Genomic DNA, 17,940 nt, shown 5'->3' on the forward strand with positions numbered 1-17,940 from the left:
AAACACTATTTAACCATAATAAGATTTCAGCCACACATGATTCTAACACTAAAGAAAATGAAAGCATTCCTATGTACTTTAGTTTTACACAAAAAGTAGTCAAGCTGTGAAACTTTAAAATGACCAGAAATCTCAGTGTACATGTGCTCTAGAGGTATGGCCCTTCTCTTTTCCTGTGTCAAATGCAGAGTAGCAACATGGGAGCCTGTGAGTTAGGCAACTACAGCACAAACTGTAAGGCTTCACCATAGGTATGGGTAAAAGGTATCTACACATGATCAGTAATTGTTGGGCAGGAAGGAAAAAAAGGTAGCTGCAATGGCTGTGCAGGGAGAAAGGACAGTAGCAAGGGCTGCAAAAATAGTAGGTAGGAATGAGAAGACAGATGAGAAATTGATTAGAAGTACCGGCTGGGTGTTTTGTGGCATTTACCCAAATGAAGGTTTTGGGGAACTCTTGCTCTCTCTTTTACATAACGCTATAAATTATGCTACTGCTGTATTCACTGAAACAGGACCGAGACTTCAGTTAAATTAAATGTAACCAATGTATGTAGATTTTGCATTAGTTAGGAATGCTATTTTGTGTAGTCTTCTATCACATTGGTTTTCTTCAAAACAAGTGGGCATTTCTTAACAAATATCATGTTGAATAACCCCAATCCCTCACTACAATTTCAAAAGTGACAAAACGTAATTTTACATAGTATTTTCTGGAATAATGAAATTTGGCATGAACAACTGCGCATCATTTGTTTGTTTTTGGTCAGATTTTGAAAGTGTATCTTCATAAAGTGGTAAATCTAGTAGTCTGATACTTAAGGTATCATGCCTATATTTATACAAATTAATTATGGAATAAATACTTAGCAGTTCAGTTATCTAATATTGTTCCATCTGTGCTACAATAAGCTACTTTGTTATTCCATATCATATTAAACTGTCAGAACAACCCTGAAAATGTGAAGTCATTTTTCACACTTACTTCACAGAATGTGCATAGTTCCCCCCTTGCCCCTGCAGCACACCCACCAGAATTCACAAGACTAAAACCTGTCTGCTGTAAAACATAGGTACAAAGGTTTTCCCTTTGAATCCGAAGCCTAGCTGAAAGTTTCCTTTTGATCTCTAACAACTGCCAAGCACCTTCTGCTTCCTTCAGCCTATTGAACTTTAGGAGAAAATGTGAGTTAACCTAAAACTTGTCTAGATTAACTGGTATGGGGAAATGGGAAGGAGTAATTACACTGAATGCAAGACAGATGACAGAGAAGTATGGGGTATCTGTTAAACCATACTTTTCTCCAGGAAGAGATTCTCCACCACTTCTCATTTCAAGTGTTGAAGCTACCATTAATGCCCCAGAATTAACTGCTTTTATGTTAAGAGGATCTTAATGACATTTATTGTTTCAGCAATCATTTTATGTTAGGACCAATTGCTGTGCTGGAGCTGGACTCTGATTACAACCGCATTTGTGAACAAATGATATTATTTACCAAAACATGCTTAGTCTGAAGCCCTGGAAAATGTTGTCTGATCTATATATACAGCAGATTGCTATGAGCCTGTAACTCTCTTCACTGGCAGTGACCTGGTCTGCATCTCACATTAAACCATAGTTAAAATAAGGTATGATTTAAGGCAAACAAGCAGTGTGATAGTGCACGCCAGTGAAATCATACGCGTTATATGCTTGTCCTGGTCCTGCTATGCTGTCAGGAAACAAGCCATGATCTGGCTTGTCTTGTCATTCAAACCCAGGCATGGGGTTTGTTTTCTAATCTTGTAATCCAAATGGGGAAAGTTTTGAAAACCACCCCCCACTGCCTGAATAAAATGTTCACAAGGGTGGGAATACTTCTAAACATAACTGGTCAGGCTGATACATCTTATTTTCCCTTTTGTTACATTTTCACAATAAAAATCCTTTAATACATCTAATTTACTGCACTCAAAATATACTTTCTAAAACATAGATCAATCTTTTTTTATCAGTGTATTATGACAGATGGCATGATTGATTTGGACATGAGTCACCCAGGTTCATCAGATATTTGACTAACCAGTATTTTATAAAGTTGTGAGGATAAATTAGATGAAAACAGTGGGGAACTTCTGCAATCTGTACCAAGTGCTTCCAAAACAACAAGGCTCACTATCTCACACAAATGCCAATACAGGACACAGTTGGCAAAGTTTAGAAAATCAGTTCAATTTTATATCATTTATTTACATCAAACTTTTTTAAAAAAGATTTTTACCTGCAAGATTGTCAATCTCCTTCTCTTGGAGCAAGCTGACAGCATCATCATCTCCTTCCAGCATGAGCTCAGTTTCAGCATTCTGATTGACAACAGCTTGGCTTCGGAAGGTTTTCTTTGACTTCACGACATCTTCCTCAGTGCCTATAAAAAAAGGTTGCAAACATTTTAGAATTCTGTTAGGTCTTTAGATCAGTCTCAACAACCTGTTTTCCAATACAAAGCAAATTAGGCTTGCCATATGTCAGGAAAATTCCTGACATGCCCTGGTTTTCGGATGCGATGGAAAAAGCAGTGAAAACAGCTCCAAAAAGCTCAACAATTTTGGGGTCTTCCTAAAAAAAGCTAAACAACAACTTCGAGTGTCAGGAATTTTACTTTTTGAAATATGGCAACCCTAAACAGATGGAATCTATCCACTGATGCAAATATCAATTATCAAAAATACACTTCAAAACAGCCTTTCCAGAACTTTTAATGCATGGGGATGTGTGCTCTTAGGGAACAAAGGCATGGTAGTAAACTTCAAAACAGAAGGCTGGGCTCCAACTTGTTTTTAACTAGCTTGTCATTGCTGGCAGTAATCCTCTCACATCAATCTGACAATGCATTGTAGCAGAAAGGTACTGTACTAGACACGCAGGTGAATGTGGCAAATGTGCTGATTAATGATGTAGACAAATCTTTCTGAAATCAGTTTTGTTTTACAATATTAAACATACATTTATCTGAAGGACATATAAAACTAGCCTGCTTTGGTTTGATAGAAGCTTGTTGGCTTGGCTGTTCTTTAAATTTATCACTCAGTTGAGTATACCTCAGTTTGCCACAATATACCAGGCATTTATCTAAATGAAAGTGTAGGAGACCGAAAGTTGCCCTTCAATCACTGTATCCTTTATGAATTAGAGTTCCATTTATCAAAATTACAGAAAGAAGAGGTAATGTCTCAGAAGGCTGTCTCATTACAAGGCTTATAAACACTGCCCTTACAAAGAAGTGGTTTAACACCTAACAAATCAAAAATTGATTGGGAATAGAATTTATTTGAGATAATCTATCTTCGGAAGACATGCCGTACTGAGTGCACTTCTTGGCCTCAGTACCCATTCATCAAGAAATTAACAAGCAAGTTCCACAGACCACCAGACTTCCTTGGATTCTGAAGTACGAAATATGTTAAAAACAGATCTGTCACAGATGTTCTAATTGCATACTCCTGAAGGTTTTTTGTTTCCTTAAAGGATCTCAAAAGAAAAGATACAAGCTGACTATTTCTAATTTCTCTATAGAAGTACACTGGCAAGATTGCAAATATGCATTTGGAATCAAACTGTACTTCGTATTGTTAGCATTTCTAAAATATAATTAAAATAATTTTATTTATTCTAAAATAATACAAATACCAGGGAAACATCTAGACAGTGCAATCTATCAAGGACTGGGGAGCTGCAGAGTGGCAGATTCCAAAGCCCAGTCAGCTGCAGCCAGCCAAGGCAGAAGAGGTGTGTGAGTGAGAGAGGGAATCTTTCCTTTTTTGCTGCACCATCTGGGGTCTTCAGGAGATTTGTGGAGCTTTGGATCTCATACACACAAAGGCTCTGCCATTCCGCCCTGACATGCCACATTTGAGGTCCTCAGGAGTGGGGTCTTCTATCAGCAGTGGGAGAAGAAGTGTCAGTAGCTTTCTGTCTGCTACGGCACTGCTTGGTTCTTCTGCCATGGCAGAGGCCTGCCCTGCTAGTGAAGAGGGGCCTACGTACCATCCTAAACTCATTCTAAAGACTGTACCATTGTGGGGTCAGGACAGCAACTTAAGTATGCTTATTTAATATGTTTCATTAGAGGTAAAAATATGAAAGCAATTTAAAAATCTCTTCCTTGTAGCTTTCACAAGCTGCCAGCTTCGACAAAGATAGTATCTGAAGATTAGGAAGCTACGAGAAAAGACCCAGGAAAATGGCTAAGAATGTTTTTCTTGATTATCCTGGATTTTTTTGTCCTTTCACTATGATTCGTAAGACAAGGTGATAATCCAGAATGCAACCCTGTTGATAGTATGAGAATCCAGTCTCTAGGTTATATCACAAAGTGCTTTTGCGAGTATCCTTTGTTTCAAAAGCTGCTATGAGAAACAGGACATTGTTTGAGGGACACAAGCACTGAAGTCCCTTAGACCTGTAGACCGGGTTGTGTGGTTCTTTGGATCCAAACCATGGGCTACAAGCTCACGAGGTTTCTTTTGTACACATACGTGACAATGCACAAACTGGGGTGTCCCCCCCCCCGTTTCCTTACCTAAGAGTATGCCCCACTGAATGCAACAGGACTTCTGAATTGGCATGGTTATATTTGCACTGCAAGGAATATGCAAAAGAGGAGAAAAGCAGGTCCCTCATACTGATTTTTACTCTCTGTTTGGTTCACCTAAATGATTACAGATGCCAGGTTCCTTGCAGTTTATTCTAGCCTTAAAACTTTGACCTGTGTACCTGTATTTAGGACCTTACGTAAGGACACTGGTTTCCTGTTTGAAACCTGAACTGGATAAAAATCTACAAATCACTTTCTCTAGTATATTGACAAGTAAGTATATGGGCCTAGTGCAGAATAAAGCAGCTCTAGCTTTGTTTTTTGGTTGTAAGTGCATAATTTAAATGGTTGAAATAATAAATGTTTTCCTAAGATGCTTACACCTGACAAGAGCACTTGTGATGCTACCAAAACAACAATTAAAAATGAAGGATGGTATTCAGCTAAGTTTTACTCAAACTAGACCTATTGAAATTAATGAACATCACTAAGCTAGGTCTACTCTGAGTAGAATCTAGCTAAAAGTTCTATGGCATGATAAAGGAATTGGAATTTACTAGTCTCTTGTTTTACTAACATTTTATTTGCGGAAAATCACTAAGTAAATAACCACAGAAGAAACAAATGTTGAAATCTTGAATAAAAGAAATAGAAATAAAGGATGGGAAATATCATTCTACACTATAACTCAGAATATAATGTCTGAGGAAATGAGAAAAATAAAGGACAAATATATGAGGAGTGGTGCAAACCATGTTAGTCTTAAACATGCCATTTTTTCTAAGATATATTAAATAGGGTTCAGTATCATTAGTCTTCTGCAAAACAAGAGTGAGATAATATTCCCCCCAAAAGGTTTTTATTAAATAGGTTGGCCACACTCTTGATCCGAGACTAAATTTTACCTGTGACAAGTAGATCCCACAGTTCTTCATACCAGTTTCTAATTTGGGAGGTATTGATACATTTCTATGCCTTTGCTGTCTGAAATTTAGCTGCAGTAAGTAACTGGGTAACTGAGTCAATGAATTATCTCTGAAACAAAGACACTGAAGAGCCCTATCCATGGATCAAAAAGAATGGTATATCACTTTTGATATGAGCCAGAATCTCCCTTCAGAATTTTAATAGTTTGGGGCATTTTTGGACTATACTATGTATAGAGATAACATTCAAACCTGACCACAGCTCTGTCAAGGCAAATTTGAACAACTCTAATGTAAATGGCTCAGTCTGCTCGGTGGAAGATGCCATCTAGTAAATAACATATAGGTGGCCTCCTTCGTGTTTAGCAAGGGAAATGTGAGCACCACTCTTTTCTTTTTAAAGGGTGTATGAAATTGCAGTTAAGAGTTTAAAAGTTTAATCCTTTTCAATGAAACACAAATTCTACTCAAGGAATCACCTGAGACCAGTATATATTATGAGCAGATAGACCAAGATACAGACCTGCAGTAATCCAGATTCCATCAAATCAAAGGTAATGGGGCCTCTGATTCAGTGGAATAAGGAGTGCACTCATTATAAAGAATATTTTCTCTCTTTAAAGTACAATGAAACAGCAAGAAGCATGAAATATAATGACAGAGAGCCTTTTGAAAATGGTATTTGGCATGTCAACATTTATTTTGATAACATCCATATTTTCCTCTCAAATTTCATTTAAACTTGTAAATTCTCATTTGGATTCTTCAGGTCACAGCTGGTACTAGGTATGCAAGCTAAGCTTCAAAGATAACCTGCTGTGTCCATGCTTACAAGAAGTCAGTTCAAGGCTACTTGAATAAATGTAGACTCATAACGTGGCTGATTTCAGACATGGGTAGACTTTCTGAGAAGCAGAAGCAAAAAACAAAACAAAAAAAAATACAAATACAAAATTCAAACAAGCACATAACTCAGTTCAAACAAACCACTCAACATCATCACTCATTAACATCCATTCAACTTTTAAGGTCACTAATTTCATTTTAAAAATAGAGTGGAAATAAAAGTAAAGTTTGCTTAGAGGCCATGATACAAGCCAAGGGAGAGTCCTGCGTCTTTCAGAGTTCATTCCACAGCTTACTTCAGTGAATTATAGATAAGGCAATTTATGCAGAGAGTTCTCTTTCATCTTTGAAGAGGGCTGGCAGAATGGAAAGTTAACTCATTTTAGTGTTACCTAAATGTACTGACAGGAAATTCTAATGTTTCCAAACATCTGGAAATCAGCTTCATGGGATGGTGATTTCTTTTCTTAAAGAATGCCTTTTCATATACCGTCTTTTACAGCTTTATGTGGCTCCTAAAAGAGTGTTTTGACATAACTAAAGTCTGTCTGCTTCACAATAAAATGCTGCATTTAATTTAAAAAATCTTTTACAGAATAAAGATGTTTTTGTGAAGTTCTACTCTCTTGGACACTTATACGACGTTTCTTATTTCTTATTAAAGTATCTTAGCCTGTGTTGCTTTTTAGCATAACGTCCCTGTTTCAGTTTATAGTCAAGGGTACTAATGAATTGACTCTTAAGAGATAACACATTTCATTACCTGAGGTATTTGCGGCTCTGTGGCGCAATGGGTAGCGCATTGGAATTCATTACCTGAGATATGAAATGAGAGCAAGAAAACGTACACATTTGGCATGTCTTCCTTGTTTAATATTGTAAAAGTAAAACTGTGTCAGGCGGTAAACAATTAAAAAGATGCAACCATGAGACTGCAAAGTCCCAGCAGGCACTAACTTGCAGATCTAGCAGCAGGGCTCAGGGCAATGTTTTGGAAGAATCAGGGCAGGTCACAAACCAAGAAACTGTTGGACTGGTTATTGCTGTATAGCACCTCCCTAATAATGGCCAGAATGTGTACTGCAGTGTGTAAGCCCAGTTGAGAATCCTGGTTTGGTTTGGCTTCCAGTCTGAGCAACGAAGAAGAAGAAGAAGAAGAAGAAGAAGAAGAAGAAGAAGAAGAAGAAGAAGAAGAGTAGTTTGGATTTGATATCCTGCTTTATCACTATCCTAAAGGAGTCTCTAAGCGGCTCACAATCTCCTTTCCCTTCCTCCCCCACAACAAACACTCTGTGAGGTGAGTGAGGCTGAGAGACTTCAGAGAAGTGTGACTAGCCCAAGGTCACCCAGCAGCTGCATGTGGAGGAGCGGGGAAGCGAACCCGGTTCACCAGATTATGAGTCCACCGCTCTTAACCACTACACCACACTGGCTCTCAGCTAGTGCAGTAGCTGTACAGCCTCCCCAAAACTAATGTTTTGTTGCTTGAATATCGGCTTTGCCTTGCCTCACCAGAGGCCTACTTGAATCTTGCCTACCATTTTGTCTTGCTGAAAGTCTTACCTGAATGTTTACTGAACTACTGGAACAGGTTCATAGTCTCCTAGATCACTAACACTAGAGTGGGTAGTTCCTTTTACCAACTTTGGCTGGTAGGACAGCTACAGCCATTTTTGGGCTAGGATAGCCTGACGAATGCCATCCATTTGCTGGTAACCTCCAAATTAGATTACCATAATGTGCTCTGAGTGAGACTGCCCTTGAGGCTGACTCAGAAGCTGCAGTTGGTGCAAAACGTAGTGGTTCGACTATTCACTGCAGTCGTATATTGCCGCCATTATCAGTTGCTAACTGCATTGGATTTGAAATTCAAATTATATATATATAATTAATTGTTTTTATACAGGGGTTTTTTTAATTGTTTGCATATATGTAACTGTTTTAAATATACTTTTAATTTATTGTGAAATTATGTCAAGATATTCATAGGAAGAAATAACAAAAGAAAGTATAATAATAGTAGTAGTAATAATTCATACAGGAATTATGCCCATAAGCATAAAATCCCTCAACAGAATCTCATCTCTTAATGTATTGTTAAGAGTTCCATAATTTTCCAGAGTTGAAAAAGAATTCTTTAAAAAGCAAACAAACAAAAAACCTAGGGAGAAAAGGATTAAGAGGAGAAATAGCAGGTAACGTATATTTGAAATAAAAAGAATGCAATTACTGGGCACTTAGATTTTCTAAGCTCTGTATAAAAAATAAACTACAGAAAGGATATACGCACAATCTAAAGTTAAAAACAGATAGATTTAGAGCACAATCAACAATTCTAATAGGAAATATTTGATTCTACTAATTATGAGGAGAATTCATTTTTTGCCCTGGTTTCCAATAAACATGCCAGACACTGGTAGTTATTTTCATTTTGAGAGGTGTTGTACTTAAGAAAATTCAGTACTGTAATGGTGGAACAGAGCAATGACATCTGACCTTGTAAGCAGCATTTGTCAATGAAAATCTCATAAGGGATATGTCCAGATAATTTAACCCATATTGTACATACCTTTCATTAGTTAACATAATGTCTTAAGTTGCAGACATTCATTATATAGCAAAGGCTAGCAAATAAGGAGGTGATTACTTGTGATTTAATGATCTTATATTACAAAATATTGAAAATGAGAAAATAATGACAAGTAGCAAAAACTACATTAATAATAATTATGCTTGAATACAGTTTACAAAGAATAGTCATAACTGAGTTATTTTCCCAAATATAACAAATAGCTACTGCTCAGTAGCAAAGGACATCAAGGACACTTGCAAGAAAGAATTGGATCAATATTAACGTGATTTTCATTTCATGCTTCCCCAACTCCAGTAAGCTGACAATATACTCTGATTATGTGAACTGCCTGTGAGTAACATAGAAAAGGTTATTAGAGCAAGAGGTGGAAATGGAATGCACTTTTTATATTGACAGATTTGCTAATAGAGTGTACTGACTTTCAAAAGCCATGCAATGCGTTTTCACAATTTGCTTTTCAAAATACACCCTACCTACCTTCTAATACTAGTTCAAAAACATATTTTTAAAAGAAGATATATTTTATATTTATATAAAAGATAACTTTTATTGATAGGAAAGATATTTATAAAATAGACCAAGAGAAAAATGCAATTAAAAAAGCTAAAATATGTTCTTGAATTTGCAATATGACTTGAACACTTGTAATGTGATTGTATACGATGGAAGTGCAAGATAATGTAAGAATACTCTTAAGAGAAGGTAGGTAATTATTTTGAAATAGAATATAATAAAACTTGCCTTAGAGGTTACACATAAATGATAAGTATAGAATCTTCTAGTAGGGTTTTTGATTAAAATGTAACAAGCAAAAGCTAAACAAAACTAAGGTTCCAAACCTGATAATTAAACTGCCCCCCATCAATGCTTCTTGCCACTTGAGAATTAAATACAACATGGGTTTCCTTCATTGAAAACAATGAAATTGTAGAATGAATCTGAAGGGTTGCTGCTAAGTCCAGGGTAGTAACGGAATTCATTCACTGGATTGGAGACGAAACCTCTGAAAAGCTTCACGTATAAATTTTGATTCTGTATTTAAATTGGCAGTCGCAAGAGTATAAATGATTTTATCTTTAGAGGGGAAATTCTAAGAGTAGACAAAATATTCTATACCTGACTCACAAGGTCATTCACCACATAACAAAGCAAAAGTCTCCAAAGCAATTTAAAAATATATATCTCACAAAATGGTGGCAGAATGGGACACTGTGGCGCACATAGCTATCTTGTCAAAAGAAAAACCCAACAGGTACCTATCACACCTGAACAGCAGCAGTCCACATAAAAATCATAGCAGTCAATTAATGAACATTTTGGGGCATTTCCCCACATTCACAGGACTGTGCTTGTAAAGCGCAATATTCTCACAAGAGAACAGCAACCTCAAAACAAGACACACTGTGCATGGGAAATTATTAACAAATGTGTACTGTACTAAAAAATAAGAACATGCATCAATGCAATGAAATAAATTTTGGATAGCAAAGATGCAGGGTGAAAATGGAAGTTTGTTGATAAATGAACCAAAAGCAGCAAAAAAAGAAAGAAAGAAAGAAAAAGGAAGAAAATCTGGGGAAGACAATGCTCTTTAAGTAAAACGGAATGGTTTACATGCCTGTCTTACATTGCTTCCTCTGAGATCATCACATTTAGACTGAAGAACAGAGAAGAGTTATTTGATGACATCTGGAAGCCCTTTACCACTGAATACACATTTTAAAAGAGCTCGTCACTGTAATATCTAGATTAGTATCTACATAATCTCTGTCCATGAAGTGGATGCCACTCCATAAAAGTTCCAGAAATATATTCTCATCTTGTACTTATATAGAAGTAAAAGCTCAGCATAAAAATGAACAAAGAATGTTATGCTTTGTGCACCGTTACATTTGAAAATATTATTTTCAAAAGACACCAAAAATGAAAGTAGCTTTTTCCCCTGGTAGGGGAAAAAAATGCATGATTCACTAGTAAGAAACTGTAGTACACATGCACAGATGGGAATGCTTAGCCATTTTAGAAGGAATGATTATCAAAGCAGTTATTTCCCCCCACTTTATCTTGTAGCATTCTTTTATGAACATTCCTAATTCAAATTGTAAGTCACAAGACTAAAAAGGCATGAGCAAATGATAAGTTGAAATCAAAGAGAGATTGCGACATTCTGTTTGCAATGGAAATCCATGTGTGCACAACCAATTTCTTTTCACAAATAGGAACATATGCATAGGATGCTGGGTGGTATGGATTTATGCTCCTTTAAACTAGGCACTAAATTCTATAGCTAAACAGCATGGATTCAGCTTGAAGCTGGTCATTCTTATCCCCCTACCCCAAACAGATCCATACAACAGATCAAGACAGTGCCATGCCCTATTCTTTGCTTCAAGCCTCCATATCAACCATCTTTAATTCCCAGTGACTATCTGCTTCCATACATACCATTTCCCCCACCCTTCTACATCTTTGGAGAAAGCCCTGGTCTGTCACCACCTTTGGAAATTATGAGGAGTAGGACTTTTTCTGCTGTTACATCATATAATAAATGGCCATGCATATATTAGGGGCCACCTTTATTTTCATCACCACTGTTGAGACAACTCAATAGTGCTTTCTTGATTATAGACCATCCACATACCAAGTAAAGATATGTTCTTGGAAGCTGATCCACAGTTTATGAAACTCCTGTGCCAAAGTACATACATGAGACCTTCATATATCCACAATTTACAACACAACCATCTGAGAGAATACACAGAATCACGAAAACTTATATCCACATGGCAAGTATAAATTAGTGAGCTTTCAGAAGGTCTTCTTGTATGAACATGGAATTTTGCTGCCCCGAATGATACGTGCTCAAGTAATTGTATTGAGCCAATCTGAGGGCCATTGTCAGGAACCTCCTCACTTCCCAAAGGGGTATTCGTATTTAGTTCCTAAGGGGATTGATGTATGTGTGTGTGTCGTGGAGCAAATCTGGGGTTGGAAACCAAAAGCTAGATGTCTGTGGATAGCCCCACTGAGGATCAAGGGAGTCAGGCCTCTCTCCCATTTTATACCTGCAGTGATTCTCCTCTCACACACCATCTCAGTGCTAGTGGATGGAGCTGCTTCACAGTGAATTAGCTTGCATCGGAACGGAAGAAATTAATAAGGCAGGTTCCTTTGCTAAGTGCTAGTATCTGGAAGGCCCAGAAATGGAAGTTTATAGATTGGAAGGCTCAAATCTAGTTTGGACTCAGGTCCAAGCCAAGCTCAGCCGAACTCTCACATAATCCCTATTGGCAAGGAAATTATACAAGCAGCTCTCTGCACAGTTCACGGTCATTTTGACCTTGCTAGATTGCATAAACTGCTTAGAACACTAACAGTTGTACTGTTAACAAACCACTGTACTCTGGGGACTGTGTCATAATTTGCAACATTCTCTCTCTCTCTCTCTCTCCCCCCCCCCTCTCTCTCACACACACACAAGCACAAAATGAAAGGAAACAAAAGAAAATGAAATTTGATTTGGAAAAAATTAAAAATATAATTTTACAGAAAAAAGTTCTCAATGATGAGCTGCTATCTTTGCATATAATTGTAAGAATTGTCATAAGAACTGCAGCTGACTGCTTCAGGTAGGCAGATAGCCCAGGGAATGGGTGTCCCAGGAAAGCAGCATGCGTGGTGGGTGTCCTAGGCAAGCCACAAAGGAACAGAAATCTGGGAAAGTTCCCCAGCAACCACGCTGCCGCTGTGTGCTTCACAACAAGGCCATTTTGGTTGCAGCAGCATTGGAGACCAAGGAGGAGGGAAATAGAAGAAGAGCAGGATGGTTCTTGGGGAGCTGCCCAGTCCAGTGGTGTGGCAGAGGCGTGGTTTGGCTGAGCTTTAAGGGGAGAGGGTGTGATCTGGCCTGGTGAGTGGGCAGGTCTTTGGGGCTGGCAGGTGGGTAGAGAGGAAGGAACTGGAAGCAGCTGGGGTGGAAAGGGGAAGGTCTAAGCTGCCCAATGCCAATCCTTTCAACCTCTGGCTTCCTTCTGTGGCTGTGCCTGCAGCAGTAGGAAGGGGCTACATATGACCCCCCCCCTCAAACTGAATATCAAGTTTTCTTCCCACAAAAGATTAGTTGGATGCATTTTACAAAGAATCAAAGATTCTTATGTTTTTTTAGGAATATATAGAATATATAGAAACTCATCTAAGTAATCTTCACCACATTTTTGTGTGTTTCCGCTCACTAGTTAACAGCTGACGTTCTCCCCCTGAACAGGTGCAAAAAGTCACAGACAATTTTTGCCATTCTCGAGACTTCCCTGTTCTTTGGTGACTGTGACTATCATATTGTTACTGTATCCAAGCATTCACTATCAATATACCGATTTAAGTCGAGATTAGTTAGAGAGTGCTCTTTTATTCATCAAGGTCATATCTTGATGGCTGTGCAAGCTTAGATAAATCGGGTATTAAGCAGGCACATCTCCAAGGAACCTAGAAATTCTCTCATCTGCAGACCTCAGCATATCTTGTTATTTATTGCCAGAGAAATGACTGATTAATTTTGTCATCTTTGCTCTGTGTTTTTTGCTCGGCTGAAGCTGCCTGCCCTCGTCTGCAATGCCTGATCAGACCTATTTAAGCTGATGCCTTTGATCGTAGACACAGAGGAGCTTGCTGACTTAGGCTTTGACTAAACATTCCTTTGCTGCAATATTTATGCACAACCCCCCTAAATGATAACTGACAGTCAATGTAGATAACGAAAAACTACTAAGATGTTTCCCACTATTATATGGATACTCAAAGCAGCATTCATGGTACTACATTTAGAGGCAAGATTTAACAAACAACAACCCCCCAAAAAATGCGTTATGCGACTCATTACTCTCTCTGTCATTTTCCACTAAGAAGATATCCGAGGCGAGTAAACTACCTCCCTTTAAAACAAAAAAACACACGTTTTATTTGTCTAATGTGATTTTCATTCTTAAAACTAAGAGTAATTTTGCTACTATACCAGACAGCTATAAAAATTATCAAAATAACACTGATGAAAAATCCCTAATGAAAGTTAAGCCCCATGGAAAAAAAAATCTGTGCTTCTAGCGCTTTATTAATCACATTCCAGCACCAGAGGCTGAAAATACATCAAACTGCACCAAATCCTTTTCACATGACAACCTCATAAATTATTCAACTCATTAGTATCACCAAGAGGCATAAAAATAACATCAGTGTTAAGGATGTTTTCTTATAGAGTAAGGTCAACTAAAAGTTTTAATATTAAAATCCATAAGCACAAGCCTCAAAAAGTCCATCAAGGTAAAATCTATGGGATTTAATCTCGCAGCAAGCTGTTTTAAATTCCTCTAGAAGGCTGTTGTTAATTTTGATACCGAAAGCTTCAGAAACCTTTATGTTAGTACCACGTAAGTGGCGACTTCCTTCTGTTGTGATCTGAAATATAACCAATAGTGACACAGACAACATTTCTCCACATATGTGCCAGTTTTATTTTCTTCTTTATCTGAATACAATATTGGGAAAACAATTTGAGGTTCTCTTAATTTTACTCGGCAAGGGCCTATTTTTTTGGGGGGGGGAGTTTTCTATACCTCTTAATCCCATTTCCTTGTATACTCGCTTGCTGGGTGCTTGGCCCTAAACATGCTTGGCTGAAAATCTTGCTGCCCCTGCTCCACATGCACCCCTCAGTTTTAGACTGCTTGCTTCTAGGTACACGATTCAATCTGACACTACAGCTATGCCAATGTATATCTTATACAGCTCCACAGTTGTGATCAATAGTCTTCACCCTGTACAGATCAGGACCTAATTTTAGCCCAAATACATTACTGCTTCTTTTCATTCCTCCCTGCTTCTTTCACCCTCTTATTTGGTTTTGTCTCATTATGCCCACTATCTTTCCACTTTACTGTCTTTCCTCTTCTCTATAAAACACAAATAAAATAAAATGCCCAGTGTGACACAAGCCAGCTTTGAGGTAGGGCTATATGTTAGTATAGAACAAAAAGCTGTACACACAGATGTTGCATTTAAAGCACTACAGTACAGTGGTACCTCTGGTTATGAACTTAATTCGTTCTGGAGGTCCGTTCTTAACCTGAAACTGTTCTTAACCTGAGGTACCACTTTAGCTAATGGGGCCTCCTGCTGCCGCCATGCTGCCGTCACAAGATTTCTGTTCTCATCCTGAAGTAAATTCTTAACCCGAGGTACTACTTCCGGGTTAGCGGAGTCTGGAACCCGAGGTATTTGTAACCCGATGTGTTTGTAACCTGAGGTACCACTGTATTTGACAGTCACTGAGAATCCTTGGAACGGTAGTTTGTCAAACTGTAGCTCTCTGAGGTCAGCACCCTTTAACAAGGAACAGTGCCCAGGATTCTCTGTGGCGGTTTAAGTAGAATAGTGCTATGTTATGAATGTGACTTCCAATTGCAATCCCTGATGCCTCAAGGTAGGAATGGAAGGACTGCCTGAAACCTCTGGAGAGTCACTGCAAGTCTGTGCAGACCAGTGCCCTCCAGATGTTGAGGACTACAACTCCCATCAGCTCTCGTCAGCATGGACAATGGTTAGGGATAATGGGAGCTACACTTTGCATCTTCTGAAGGGTACCACATTAGTTGTCTCTGGTGTAACCAATACCGACTCAGATGACCCTTGGTCTAAAGAAGTAGAAGGAAGCATCCTATATTCCAGTAAGTAACTATATACCGTATTTTTCGCCCTATAGGACGCACTTTTCCCCCTCCAAAAATGAAGGGGAAATGTGTGTGCGTCCTATGGGGTGAATACAGGCTTCCGCTGAAGCCTGGAGAGCGTGAGGGGTCGGTGCGCAAAAGTCGCGCCGGTCTCCCAAGGCTTCCGGAGAGCTGCCTGCATCCCGAAGCCCGGGGTGCGCTGAGAAGCGCGCTCCAGGCTTCGGGCAGCTCTCTGCAAACCTGGGGAGACCGGCGCGAATTCCCGCCGGGCTCCCTAGGCTTGCGGATAGCAGCCTGTTCTGGGGGCTGGGGTCGGGGGAAGCTCGGGCTTCCCCCGCCCGAGCCCCGCACCTGGGGGGGTTAATAATTTCCCCCCCTTTATTCCCCCCCCCAAAAAAAATAGGTGCGCCCTATGGGCCAGTGCGCCCTATGGGGCGAAAAATACGGTAATACTTAAGAGCTGGGATTTTTGTTTTTCAGCTGGAGCTCAGCTCCAGCACCTTTCAGATAGAAGCCTTTGTCATTCTAAGAGAACAAGGGAGAAGTTCATGGTGAGCTCTGACACTTATTTTTGTAGAAAAATAGCACTGCTTAAGAGTGTAGTATACAAAGTCCCCAAGATAGCATTATTTTACTAATTCAAACCAGGATTAAAAATAGTGATTCACAGGTTCTGTGTATACTTCATGAACATTAACGTGAACACACACACACACACACACACACACACACACACAGACACAGAGTTGTATCAAAGGGCTCTGAAATATCTACACAGAACAAATAATAGCATGGACCCGATCTTGTGGAACACTCTGCCACAAGAGACTAGGGCCCTGCGGGACTTGACATCTTTCTGCAGGGCCTGCAAGACAGAGCTGTTCCAGCAGGCCTTTGGTGAAGGCACAGTCTGACCCCCTCAAAGAACTCTAGCCCAATGGTTGCCATTAATCTGATTTTGAACTGATTTTAAAATGAATTGATTTTAGAATGTTGTGTTACTTTTATTGTTGTTAGCTGCTCTGAGCCCGGCTTCGGCTGAGGGAGGGCGGGATATAAATTATTATTATTATTATTATTATTATTATTATTATTATTATTATTGAGTGTGAAGTATAATTTTGAAGTGGAATACAGCAGTTTCAGCAAAACCTTTAGAATCTTAGTACATCTTAAAAACAAAATATACCCCCAAATCAAATATCTAATGTTTGTGGTTATAGAGAAGGGCAACCTAATGGGTTGGTAGAGATTTCTGTGGTCATGAGGCACATGTATAAAATGTTTCCTAAGGTCCTACTTCATATCACTGTTTGGTTGCTCACCTTGTGAGTTTTAAATATTTGTATATTATGGGGGAAAGCCCATGGAAACTTTAATCAGAACTAATTACAGCGTGGAATAGCAAAACGTTTCTGAAAATGAACACTTTGCAAACTTGGAAATATTCAACCATAGCAAAGACTGATTAGAGTTCATTTCAATATCATTAAGCGTGTGGGGGGGGGGTGTACACATGAAGAACATTCATTTATTTATTTGAGGTAGATAACAGATCCCCACAGACCAAACTTGGCCTATAGATAGCTCCTTCTTGGCTGACATAGCAACTAACTGGCTGGCTTACCTCTCTCTGCTACATTGTTCTTTCTAGACAATGGTCTGATTATTATTCAATTCATTTCTATACCGCTTTATATTTTTCAGAAAAACCCCTCAAAGCGGTTTAGAGCACACTGAAGCATCAAATAAAACAAGCCAGAATAAAAGGGTCAAACTGAGAAACAAAGACACACAGCTTACAAAATTATTATTTTTTACATCATCTTGCATCCTCATATCTGCTGCCCACTACTAGCCTGTGACACTGCTGTAGCTACGAGCAAATCCTTCACCAACGAGACATGCTAATAAATATCCTGCATTGGAACATACTGTTGACAATCTCCCCCCCCCCTTCGCACTCTACAATGTGATGTCGTTCCACTTTCTCATATATTTCCCCTTACTACTCCTGTCCAACAGGACAGCAACCTCAGATTGCTGTATCCAGTAAAGTGCTAGCAACCTTAACCATAACTGAGTAAAATCACTGCACCCAGAACCTCTCCTTTACCTGAACACAATAGGGGTCATGTTTACAGCCATGTTCCTGTTTGAGTAACATGTCAGTTCCTTCCCAGGGATAAGATGGGCCTCGGAAGTAGGAGCTCTAAACACTAAGTACCCTACAAAGCTCGTAGCTATGTGTATCTTTCATGCAAGGCCAAAAAGGTACTA

The 17,940-nt window shown here is 38.8% G+C and overlaps 1 protein-coding gene and 1 long non-coding RNA gene across 4 annotated transcripts in view; one reads left to right on the top strand and one right to left on the bottom strand.

Moving 5' to 3' along the window:
* Window positions 1-17,940, bottom strand: part of NBEA (neurobeachin) — a 366,730-nt gene that overhangs the window by 171,965 nt on the left and 176,825 nt on the right. For all 3 annotated transcript variants that reach the window (XM_081197851.1, XM_081197850.1, XM_081197849.1), the window contains one exon: window positions 2,264-2,407. In XM_081197851.1, the coding sequence (XP_081053977.1) occupies window positions 2,264-2,407 (144 nt within the window). The remainder of the gene's footprint in view (window positions 1-2,263; window positions 2,408-17,940) is intronic.
* LOC308589169 lies at window positions 15,357-17,749 on the top strand. Its single transcript, XR_014009123.1, has 3 exons — window positions 15,357-15,657; window positions 16,141-16,233; window positions 17,393-17,749. It is a non-coding gene; the product is annotated as an uncharacterized lncRNA (long non-coding RNA).

The sequence above is a fragment of the Podarcis bocagei genome, assembly GCF_964188305.1.
Source record: "Podarcis bocagei genome assembly, chromosome: 6".
Lineage (NCBI taxonomy): Eukaryota > Metazoa > Chordata > Lepidosauria > Squamata > Lacertidae > Podarcis > Podarcis bocagei.